Source organism: Suillus fuscotomentosus, assembly GCF_016647785.1.
Source record: "Suillus fuscotomentosus strain FC203 chromosome Unknown F5891scaffold_1, whole genome shotgun sequence".
In the NCBI taxonomy this organism is placed as follows: Eukaryota; Fungi; Basidiomycota; class Agaricomycetes; order Boletales; family Suillaceae; genus Suillus; species Suillus fuscotomentosus.
In genome coordinates this window covers 1,492,867-1,504,323 of record NW_024539513.1, presented here as the reverse complement: position 1 = coordinate 1,504,323, position 11,457 = coordinate 1,492,867, and the positions used below count along the sequence as shown (strand labels likewise).

Here is an 11,457-nt window from a genome sequence, read left to right as displayed (position 1 = left end):
TATTAGGTATGCGAATAGAAGAATGAAACATTTAGTACATATCCTTTGACATGCGCACAACATAGGGCATGTTCTGGAGCATTTAGATATGTCTCCGATATCGATGAGCCTAGTATGCGGAGCGAATGTGGTTGACGTTCCTTATAGAGGTTCCATATACCGATGCGAGTATGCTTGATGCGGCGAGCATCCTAGAGCTCCGATTCTGAGCGTGTTGACATTCTCTCGATGATGGAAGAAAGTTCAAGGCACGTTCCATTCGTAGTACTTGAGTCAAGAGGTGGGCGTCAGGCGAACCCCGAGATACACTGCAAGTCAGGAAGAGGCAATGTACATGGGAATGCAGCACGAGTGGCAGTGTGGCACATCATCGAGTGAGCTTTTTTTCGGCTCGGAACGATCAGCTTGGAATCACCGTACACCAGTATATTTATGTGACAGGTTCGCATTGGTATGCCATCAATTGATACCTTGGGCCACTAATCGAGGTGCCTGCGCCTGGTTCGAGATGGGGAATCAAGAATGAATCGAAGAACTGAAAGCATTGACCTCAAGTACGGCGAACACTGATGTCTCCTACAAGCGACTAGAGACTAGAGTAGCATTGCAGTATCCACATCCTATAATGTAAGAATGAAAAACGAAGAATTAAGACTTACTTGGCCGCCGATATACCGTGTGCCGAGTTGTGCAGGTGCGTCGACAGTATTTCGAGCCCGGCCTGCATCTTCCTCGGAGCACTTTCGAATTGCTTGGTTCCTTTACATAGCTCTATAGGCAGCATAGACTGAGGTGTGGAACCCATGAACAACTTGAGTATGAGTCCAGAGATACTCAGGCTGATTATTGTGTCCCTGGTTCAAGGCAGGTATCGAAAATCGATTGGGCAAGTTGCGATTGATCGGAGCCAAAGACACTAGACTCTGCAGAATCACGAAGAGTGGATGAAGGTGGTATCAAGTGAGTGGCAACCAAAGTGTATACATCATATTCAAAGGAGACCGTGACATCCAAGCTTAGCTTCAAGAGCCGATCGATTTTGGTCACAACATTTGCTGAGCGGAGCAACAAACACTCGTCGACCGAATTCAATTTGAACAATTATCTATTGGTATGAATACGCACTGCATCTTCTGGTAAAGTGGTGTTACGTGTCGACGCCCATCGCAAAGGCACGATGTGACGGGATAAAGGTCGTTTTAGAGCCAGAGGTGTGCATCATATCTTGGACTCCAGACATTCGGGCCGCCTCAAAGCAAAGTCGTTGGCTCAGCAGCACCAAACGACTACCAAACGCCTCCCAGTTAATCGAGCTAGCACACGAATTCCCATTTGTATTATGCATCGCTAGATCATCATTTATCCTGCTTGCTCACATTTCGTTCTTGCGTTTTGCTATATTTTTCTATGTAGTATTTCCTGACTATTGGCATGGGGAGTGGTACATAATCGTTCGACTTATTGTACAATGTGCAGTCTCGGGTTGTTAAGTGAAAGCCTTCGCTTGTAGATGTCAAATACAATGATTCGCCGTGCGTGCCTTCTTCCTGGACACACGTCAGTGCGAGTGTCACCGGTGAGAGAAAGACTCAAACTCACGAAATCATGTTTGCATCTCTGGTCCCGACTCATTAAAGGAAAGGTTTCGCTTGTATATTCCAGATACGAGCATACTCTCCCCCTTTCCCCATCAGTTCATCGTGTGTGCCTTGTTCCTGGACGGATTCGTCCATGTATCTGCGAACCATGTCAGCACGGGTTTTGGCATTCAACTTTCAAGAAAGACCAAAACTCACAAAATGAGATCCGCATGTCGTGTGAGGTTCCCGAACCGGTGAGTGGAGAATATCATGGTTTTGGTACCCTTCAACTTTCGCAGATTCTCGAAGAGATCTAATTCCAGCAGGTATGACACTTTCAAACTTGGCTCAGAAACAGGGAAACCCACCGTTTTCAGCTGTAGGGTCCAAGGAGGCGCTCGGTTCGTCGAATAAGAGCATACCGGCGGAAGAGTCTGTATCGGTAACCAAGGAACGCATGAATGTGCGTGACCTAGTCAAACAATTGGTAAACAGCCAGCACCTGCACCCGAGATATCAAAGCACGATCACGTACACTGCAAGCCGCTGTTTTTGCCCACCGCTGAGGTCTGAAACAGTGGAAGTACGGAGACCCCCCATATTACGCACATTAGAGTAGTCAACGGCGGTGCTTTCGTTGTAGTCCGCGTAGTAGTCATCTACAGGGCGATCAATGTAGGTATTGAATCCGTCTGGGAGCTCCTCAATGAAGTCTCGTGCGCCGCCCATCTTGGCGGCTTCGCGTATCTTGTCATCATCTTGTGCGAGGCCAGGGTTGCCAAGTCCAATGTTCTCACGTATCTGAGCATGCTTAGGTATATTGCGCTTCTGAAGTGCGTGAAGACTAGGCTCACCGAGAGGGGAAAGTGCGTGTAGTCCTGGAAGAGGATGGACATGGCAGCACGGAGGTCAGTGAGTCTGAGGGTTTTGATGTCGCGGTTGTCGATAAGAATTGTACCCTCTGTCGGGTCATAGATGCGGGAGATGAGTTTCAAAATCGTACTTTTTCCAGAGCCATTCCCTCCGACAATGACCTACGGTCACGGTTATAAAGTGGGTAGCGAAAGTGGAGGGACTCACGCAAAGCTGACTAGCCTCGATCCTGAATGAAACATCCCGGAGTGCATACCTCTCTTCATCAGAGTACTGGAACGATACATTCCTGAAACACCATATGCCTCAGAAACGCTCACATGGAGTAACAACTAGCAGAAGCACCTGAACTCAACAGAAATGCCACTACTGAGGGATTGCTGGTTCCCGGGGAACCGTTCTGTGCCATCCACCACTTTGTTCTGCACGTTCTTAAACTGATATAAATGGCGTACGTTGGCAAATATTGTAGCAAGATCGGACACCGTGTACGACAAGAGGGGTGTAGAAATGAATGAATTAGATGTCTGTTCAATTAGCACGAATGACACAAAAGAGAGAAGGACCGTCGTTGGCCTTCGCGCGACGCTCAGGATGAAGGCGATCTGGTTCATTTGGTCAGCTTCATCAACTACCCTGTAAATCTTGCCTACCTGAGGCAGTTCATGCATCGTTTCACGGAGGATGGAGGTGATGCTCGGGAATTTCCCCATAGAATGAGCTTCATACACTTCTCTAAACCTGCCCGCATCATCGCCAAGGCGCGAGGCTGATTCGCAAAATTCTAGCTCGTGGCAAGTACGTCAAATGAGGTCGTCCTGGAACCTATCTCGACATACGTGAAGTAATATATTCGCTGAGGTTGCCTGCGACGAGCTCTTTACGGTGTGAAGGGGAAAAACCGAGGATCCTCAGGCCTTGCGTGCGAATGTAATCATTATTGGTCGTGGTCGCGGCCCAAACTACATGCATTCATGGCTCAGACAAGTCTACGGAGCGTCGATTGTTGACTTACCACCCATATCAAAGTTATGCCTCCATGATTGTTTCCTATACCAGCGAAACATAGATTGCGAGAAGCCAAGGATCACAAGAAGTGGTCCATTTTGTTGCTTCCGCAAGATTGTGAACAGAACAAAAAGCTCAGAGAGCATACCAGTGGTCATCGTTGTGAGGCTCGCCAACCTGTGAACAGCTTGCCATGCAAGGCTGGTGTGCATGGTCCTACTATTTGTCACAGAATCGAACTGCAGCTGGACAGCAGAGTCTGTAAAGGTGGGTAGGTCAAGACGGGCTGTCGAGTGGAATAGGTGTCTAGCATAAAATTGTCTGATGGATATGTTTATGGGGATTTCCATGCGTCTTTGGATATGTTTGAGAAGGTGCGAAGCGACTGCGCATGTAACACGTCCTACTGCCACATGAATCACTACTGTGGTGTCAATAGTGGGTGTCTCCATCACAGTCTCCACCTGTGTTCGAGATAGTAAGTGTGAAGTAAAAGTAGAAACAAAGATAGCACTACGAGTTGGAGCAATTGTCCATCGTACCTACACAAATACGTCATATGTGTATAGGGAATCACCTAGATCTTTGTGACATACCATAGGGAAACGGCAGGTATAAGGGAGTCTAAGACTTTCACTGCCAAGAATGCGGAGAGAAGCATCGGGACTCGTCTGATATTGAGTATTTCCTTGAACATGCGGACCACGTAGGGCATATTATCGCGTATTTGGACAATTGTCTTCAATATTGATGAATCTGGGCTGCGTGGTAACTCTTTTCCACGTTCCTCATAGAGGTCCCATATACCGATGCGAGTGTGCGTGACAGGGCGGAGGTCTGACTGTCTTGAACTTGTTGCCATTCGTATCTTTCCGATGTCTGATTCTGGCGGCAGAACAGAAGTAAGTTGAAGAATTATATATAGTGGCACTAGGCAAATCCCGAATACTTACAAGGGTTGTACCCCGGGCAGGCCTTAATGCAAATGTATCACCAGATCATCATTTACCCCACTTTCTCACACTTCGTTCTTGCGGTGTCTTGCTATATTTTTCTACGTAGTATTTCCTGACTATTGGCATGAGGAAGGGTACATAATAGTCCGGCTTATTGTACAATGTGCAGTCTCGGGTTGTTAAATAAAAGTCTCAGCTTGTAGATCCCTCTTAATAATTCGCCGTGCGTGCCTTCTTCTTCGGCACACATCAGCGCTGGGAGAAAGACTCAAACTCACGAATTCGCATCTCTGGTCCCGGCTCATTAAAGAAAAGGTTTCGCTTGTATATTCCAGATACGAGCATACTCTCCCCCTTTCTTCAACAGTTCATCGTGCGTGCCTTGTTCTTGGACAGATTCGTCCATGTACCTGCAAACCATGTCAGCACGAGCATTGGCATTCAACTTTCAAGAAAGACTAAAACTCACAAAATGAGATCCGCATGTCGTGTGAGGTTCCCGAACCGGTGAGTGGAGAATATTATGGTCTTGCTGCCCTTCAACTTTCGCAGATTCTCGAAGAGATCTAATTCCAGCAGGTATGAGACTCTTAAACTTGGCTCAGAAACAAGGAAGCACACCATTTTCAGCTGTAGGGTCCAAGGAGGCGCTCGGCTCGTCGAAGACCAGCATACCAGCGGAAGAGTCTTTATCGGTGACCAAGGAACGCATGAATGTGCGTGACCTAGTCAAACAATTGGTAAACAGTCGGCACCTGCACCCGAGAGATCAAAGCATGGCCACATACAATGCAAGCCGCTGGTTTTGCCCACCGCTGAGGCCCGAAACAGTAGAAGTACGGAGACCCCCCATATTACGCACACCAGAGTACCAATCATCGGCTACTGTGACCCCTGCAGGGAGGTTCGCGTACTGGTCCTTCACGGGGCGATCAATGTAAGTGCTGAATCCGTCTGGGAGCTCCTCAATGAAGTCTCGTGCGCCGCCCATCTTGGCGGCTTCGTGTATCTTGTCATCATCTTGTGCGAGGCCAGGGTTGCCAAGTCCAATGTTCTCGCCTATCTGAGTATGCTTAGGTATATTGCACTTCTGAGGCGTGTAAATATTATACTCACTGAGAGGGGAAAATGCGTGTAGTCCTGGAAGAGGATGGACATGGCAGCACGGAGGTCAGCGAGTCTGAAGGTTTTGATGTCGCGGTTGTCGATAAGAATTGTACCCTCTGTCGGGTCATAGATGCGGGAGATGAGTTTCAAAATCGTACTTTTTCCAGAGCCATTCCCTCCGACAATGACCTACGGTCACGGTTATAAAGTGGGTAGCGAAAGTGGAGGGACTCACGCAAAGCTGACTAGCCTCGATCCTGAATGAAACATCCCGGAGTGCATACCTCTCTTCATCAGAGTACTGGAACGATACATTCCTGAAACACCGTATGCCTCAGAAACGCCTACATGAAGCAACGAATAGCAGAAGCACCTGAACTCAACAGAAATGCCACTAATGAGGGACTGCTGGTTCCCGGGGAACCGTTCCGTACCATCCATCACTTTGTTCTGCACGTTCTTGAGTTCATATAAATTGCGTAGCCCAGCAAATTTTGCAGTAAGATTAAATACTCTGTATGGCGAGAGGTATGTCGAAATCAATGAATCAGATACATGTTCAATTAGCTGGAGTGACGCAAAAGAGAGGGGCACCGTCGTTGGCCTTCGCACGGCGTTCAGCATGAAGGCGATCTGGTTCATTTGGTCAGCTTCATCAACTGCCCTGTCCATTCTGCCTACCTGAGGCAGCTCGGGCATTGTTTCACGGAGAATGGTGGTGATGCTCGGGAATTTCCTCATAGAATGAGCTTCGTACACTTCGTTAAAGTCGCCCGCATCATCGCCGAGGCGCAGAGCGGATTCGCAAAATTCTGGCTCATGATAAGTACATCAAATGAGGTTGTCCTGGAAGGTATAGTGACATACGTGAAGTAATATATTCACTGAGGTTGCCTGCGACAAGCTCCTTACGATGTGAAGGAGAAAAAGTGAGAACCTGAAGACCTTGCATGCGAATATAATCATTATTGGTCGTGGTCGCGGCCCAAACTACATGTATTCGTGACTCAGATGAGCCTACGGAGCGTTGTTTGTTGACCTACCCCCCATACCAGAGAAGCTGTCCACCGATGATTGTGTCCTGTACCAGCGAAGTATAGATTGCGAGAAGCCAAGAATCATAAGAAGTGGTCCATCCTGCTGCTTCTGCAGGACTGTAAACAGAACAAAAAACTGAGAGATCATAGTAGTCGTCGTCGTTGCGAGGCTCGCCAAGTCCTGAACAACTTCCCATGCAAGGCTGGTTTCCACATGCATATTCCTGGGACGCGTCACAAAACCGAGCTGCTGCCGGACAGCCGAATCTGTAAATGTGGGTAGGTCGAGGCGGGCCATCGAATGGAATACATGTCTAGTGTAAAATTGTCTGATGGACATGTTTATGGGGATTTCCATGCGTCTTTGGATATGCCTGAGAAGGTGCGACGCGACTGCGCATGTAACACGTCCTACTGCCACATGAATCACTACTGTTGTGTCAACAGTAGATGTCTCCATCATAGTCTCCACCTATATTCAAGATAAGTGTGAAATAAAAGTGGAAACAAAGATAGCACTACGAGTCGGAGCAATTGTCCATCGCACCTGCACAAACACATTATGAATGTACAGGAAATCACCTAAATCTTTGCGACATACCACAGGGAAACGGCAGGAATAAGGGAGTCTAAGACTTGCACTACCAAGAATGAGGGAAGAAGCATCCGGACTCGTCTGATATTGAGTATTTCCTTGAACATGCGGACCACGTAGGGCATATTATCGCGTATCTGGACAATTGTCTTCAATATTGATGAATCCGGTCTGCGCGGTAACCCTTTTCCGCGTTCCTCATAGAGGTCCCATATACCAATGCGAGTGTGTGTGACTCCAGAATGGAGGTCTACTAACTGTCTTGGACTTGTTGCCATTCGTATCTTTTGCAATGTCTGACTCGGGCAGTGAGAGAACAGAAGTGAGTTGAAGAATGATATGTAGTGATTTAAGAGGAGAGCACTAGACGAATCCTGCTGCAAAGAAAGTTCATGGCCCCCTGGGCCTGTGATCAGTCAGACCTTACTCGGTTCTTTCGAGTTACTGAATTGACCACACCTGACCTTCCCATTGAGTAAGCCTTACTATACTGTGGCGCTAGAGTCTGGGGTCTTTTTGTTATGAAATGTCATGTGGTTGTGACGTCCACCGAACCTGCCAGGGGAGGAAGACACTTGTTTCCGATACGGAAAAATCGTAGGTAGCTATGTAGAATCCATCCTGCACCTCAAAAAGACGTTTGGCGTGTCTCCGTGTGCTGATTCACGTTAATGCCGACAACAAAGATGCTTGAGTGCTTTATGTAAAAACCGGAAACTCCAGAGACTCAGAGAGTCTGGCAGGTCACTACACAGTGTACACACTCGTTTGAACTTTGTTTGTGCAGGGTCAATTCAGGGTTGACAACGTTGATTGAAGGTCCGACTGATAACAGCTGGGCACCAAAAATCGCAATCCTTATCACAAGCCAACTCAAACTGAAGATTTATGTAATCACATTTCCGGTCTTCCCGTATCATAGACGATGAGAAAAGAATAGCCTTATAGCTGTGCGTATCTGGAGCAGGATAAGACACCGAGTGCCGCACCTGTAACCCGAGATACCCACAGCCCATCATCCGTGTTCAACACCATCGAGCTCTGCCACAATGGAAGAAGAAACAGCACAATCTATCACTATAATTGACGCACCTAATCGAATATATGAAAATACCGATACCGTACTTGCGGTCGCAGTCTTTCCTGATCAACGACATATGGTGACAGGCTCGGCAGACAAGATGCTTCGTCTGTGGAACTTGGAGAATGGCATTAATGTATTGAAGAAGATGGAGGGGCATCGCGGCTTGGTGCGGGCAGTGGCAGTATCACAAGACAGAAAGTTGATAGCAAGCGCCGACCATGGAGATATCATCATCTGGGATAGAGATACTGGCGAATCTCTCACCCCTAATAGTACACCCATCAAAGCCCACCCCACTGACTCATACATCCGCTCGTTAGACTTTTCGCCAGATGGCAAAATGTTGGTGTCTGGTTCATCAGACCATATGACGAAGTTGTGGAACACAGAGACGTGGCAGCAACAAGGGAATCCAATCAACTGTAATGCGGCAGTTTATAGCGTTCGCTATTCACCATCAGGCGAACTACTTGCCATTGCGACAACCTCTGATATCCAAATTTGGAATTCGGGGACGAGGGAATGCAAAGCAACCTTCAAGGATCACATGCACAACGTCTACGTAGGAACCAGTTTGCCACTCACCTGGAAGCCCGATGGCACAGGGCTCCTCTCAGGTGGCTGTAGACCGGATCCAACCATACGGGAATGGGATCTATCTACCCCTGGGCAGCAGGTCGGTGATCCTTGGAAAGGCCATCGTCACGACATCAACGCCATTGCCATGAACTCCGATGGTACGCTGGTCGCCTCCGCGTCTACAGACCATGAGGTTCGCCTCTGGCGGCTCTGGGATCGAAAAACCATCGCTATATTCCGACACTCCAGCCAGGTGCACTGTGTTACATTCACTGCAGATGGCAAACGCATCCTCAGTGGAGGTGACGACAAGAAGGTCTCAGAGTGGTCAATACCCGAGCACGCTCTGTGTGATGTTAAGGCATGTGATTATCCTTGATCTATGACTTAATGTGACCTTCTCCATGCAGATCCTCGCTATAAACCCATGCATGAAAAGGGAATTGTCTGCAGCTGAAGAACAGCTAACAAGAGAGATCGATGCTGATGCCAACAACTACAACTCGTACGCCAATCGCTCATTTGTCATGGCGCGAAAGCATGACTGGGCCCGTGCGCTTGATGATGCTTCCAAGGTTAGACTGACTGACCTATATTTGCTCGCATAACGAAAGTTTATTTGGGTCATGACACAGTCCCTCAGTATTCAACCCTCGCTGACAGGCTATATCTCCAAGGGCATTGCCCTCGGTGGGAAAAAGCGGGTTTGGGACGCGATCAGAGCATTTGATCTCGCGTCTATGTTCACAAATGGAGATTTGAATGCCAATCATCTCCTTCTCTTGATCAAGGTAGGGTTAATGATTCTTACATACTCCATGCTCCATTGTTGTTTTCAGGCTGTCGCACTGTTCAATGCAGATCAACATAATGAGGCACTTCTGCGCGTTCAAGAACTGGCTAAAGCTTGTCCCAGTGCCGACACTCGTGCGTGTTTGATTGTGGAAGTGAGTAAAATGCTCCATCAAGCCCAGGCCTGCGCATTGGCACTGATTTTTTGGAACTTTGCACACCAGGCATATCTGTATCTTCGGCTCGGAATCCATGCATCAGATAATGCGCGTCACGATAAAGCTGCTGACCACTTCACTGCTGCTATCAACGCTAGCGGTTCCTCAACTAAATTCGCCATCTATTCCAAATATGATGACTTTGTCATGGTGCGTTGATATGACACAACGGAAAACATTTTTCATGATCAATTGCATACTTTGTACAGCTCTTCGGGTGGGACCTCCAGACCTTGTGGCAGACTGCAAACCAAAAACGGTGTTTCTCACTCCTTCAGGCAAATAAACTCGAACAAGCCCTCGAGGCACACCAATACATGATCGACAACGGTGATGAGAGCACAAAGGCCAATTGCCTTTATTGGTCCACTGGCAAGTTTTCTGTAACGTCAATCAGGCTACAATCCTCACCCCCATTCCGCACAGCTTTCAAGCGCCAGTGTGGCGACCGCTATGCTTATAGCGGAGACACCGCATTCACAGCGAGAAATTATGACGATGCTATTTGCCTATATTCGGCGGCAATCGATCTGGGCGCCGTAAGCGATCCCATCTTGGCAAAGCGGAGTGAGGCTTTGTTGGAAAAAATGCGATGGGAAGATGCGCTTCTCGATGCACAAACAGTGCGGAGGCATTTGTTGTATTGCGATCAAACACTCATTTTTGTGATACATAGGTTATCGAACTCAACCCTTCGTCGTATATTGGATACAAGTTGAAGTATGCAGCGCTTCGCGGCTTAAAACGTTTTAGTGAAGCCTATCGATGCCTTCGAAACCATGGGCACCACTTCTGGACCGGAAATACGAAGTAAGTCCCAAATGACCTAGCTATCAACAAGTCTGACTCTTTCTCCAGAGTTGCACCAAAATTATCTTGGTCAATCGGAAGCAAAAAAAGCCATTCGAATGGTTATTAACGATCAATTAGAAAACGCGCCGCTTCGTCTAATCAACACCACCACTGGGGTCTTATGTGATCGAGGTGTGCAGATAGACATCTTCAGCGCGAGTCCGGAGTACATGGAACTCTTGTTATCCACAATGGAACGTGCAGAACATCGAATGGAGCACATCAAAGAAGTGGTAGAGCATTACTTCCGTTGTGTCACGCTATCGCATAGGTGGGAAGGGAAAGAGCAGACACTGCGCGAAATCCTGGACAAGACCGTATACAGTCTTGATCCAGTTGGAACTGTTATGAAGTTGTGGAAGTTCTGCGAAGTCGTTCGTGATGCGGGGTATCACTGGGCGTGGATGGACACGTGCTGCATCGACAAGCAGAACAATGTGGAACTTGAAGAATCACTCAATTCCATGTTTATCTGGTATCACCACTCAGCACTTACGATCGTGTACCTGTCGGATGTCCACGAGTCTGGCGCATTGGAAAAGAGTGATTGGAACAGGCGGGGATGGACGGTTCAAGAATTACTGGCTCCCAGAGTCATTCTTTTTTATCAGAAGGATTGGACACCATATCTTGGCGACCACTCTCTCAACCATAAAAAGTCCGCCGCTATCATGCAGGAGTTAGAGGCTGCGACAGGCATAGATCAAGCCTCCCTCACCAACTTCCATCCAAGCATGACAAACGCCCGAGAGAAACTCAAATGGGCGTCGACGCGT

The 11,457-nt window shown here is 47.8% G+C and overlaps 2 protein-coding genes across 2 annotated transcripts; both read right to left on the bottom strand.

Moving 5' to 3' along the window:
* Positions 1-1,508: 1,508 nt before the first annotated feature.
* Positions 1,509-4,476, bottom strand: F5891DRAFT_1273172 (P-loop containing nucleoside triphosphate hydrolase protein). Its single transcript, XM_041370125.1, has 14 exons — positions 4,418-4,476; positions 4,058-4,363; positions 3,979-4,003; positions 3,469-3,925; positions 3,293-3,415; positions 3,107-3,237; positions 2,799-3,058; positions 2,661-2,742; positions 2,435-2,614; positions 2,116-2,381; positions 1,949-2,052; positions 1,797-1,893; positions 1,600-1,737; positions 1,509-1,547 (listed from the first exon to the last, which is right to left on the bottom strand). Exons 2-13 carry the CDS (start codon positions 4,321-4,323, stop codon positions 1,632-1,634), a joined length of 2,097 nt encoding a protein of 698 aa, XP_041234180.1. The 5' UTR covers positions 4,324-4,363; positions 4,418-4,476; the 3' UTR covers positions 1,509-1,547; positions 1,600-1,631.
* Positions 4,471-7,943, bottom strand: F5891DRAFT_21323 (P-loop containing nucleoside triphosphate hydrolase protein). The gene is made up of 13 exons (XM_041370925.1): positions 7,616-7,943; positions 7,163-7,562; positions 7,084-7,108; positions 6,568-7,033; positions 6,392-6,514; positions 6,206-6,336; positions 5,898-6,157; positions 5,760-5,841; positions 5,534-5,713; positions 5,206-5,480; positions 5,039-5,142; positions 4,887-4,983; positions 4,471-4,827 (listed from the first exon to the last, which is right to left on the bottom strand). Exons 1-13 carry the CDS (start codon positions 7,626-7,628, stop codon positions 4,722-4,724), a joined length of 2,262 nt encoding a protein of 753 aa, XP_041234179.1. The 5' UTR covers positions 7,629-7,943; the 3' UTR covers positions 4,471-4,721.
* Between the last annotated feature and the right edge of the window lie 3,514 nt (positions 7,944-11,457).

What these genes read in the sequence shown, in the direction of transcription:
- F5891DRAFT_1273172 (XM_041370125.1), bottom strand. Translation starts at nt 4,323, where the DNA reads ATGGCAACAAGTTCAAGACAGTCAGACCTCCGCCCTGTCACGCACACT. An exon ending in GCATAACTTTGATATGGGTG is followed by an intron (nt 3,416 to 3,468) that starts GTAAGTCAACAA and finishes GAATGCATGTAG; the next exon opens with TTTGGGCCGCGACCACGACC. An exon ending in TCGAGGCTAGTCAGCTTTGC is followed by an intron (nt 2,615 to 2,660) that starts GTGAGTCCCTCC and finishes CCGTGACCGTAG; the next exon opens with GTCATTGTCGGAGGGAATGG.
- F5891DRAFT_21323 (XM_041370925.1), bottom strand. An exon ending in ATGGACAATTGCTCCGACTC is followed by an intron (nt 7,034 to 7,083) that starts GTAGTGCTATCT and finishes TCTTGAATATAG; the next exon opens with GTGGAGACTATGATGGAGAC. An exon ending in CAATGCCCGAGCTGCCTCAG is followed by an intron (nt 6,158 to 6,205) that starts GTAGGCAGAATG and finishes CAAATGAACCAG; the next exon opens with ATCGCCTTCATGCTGAACGC.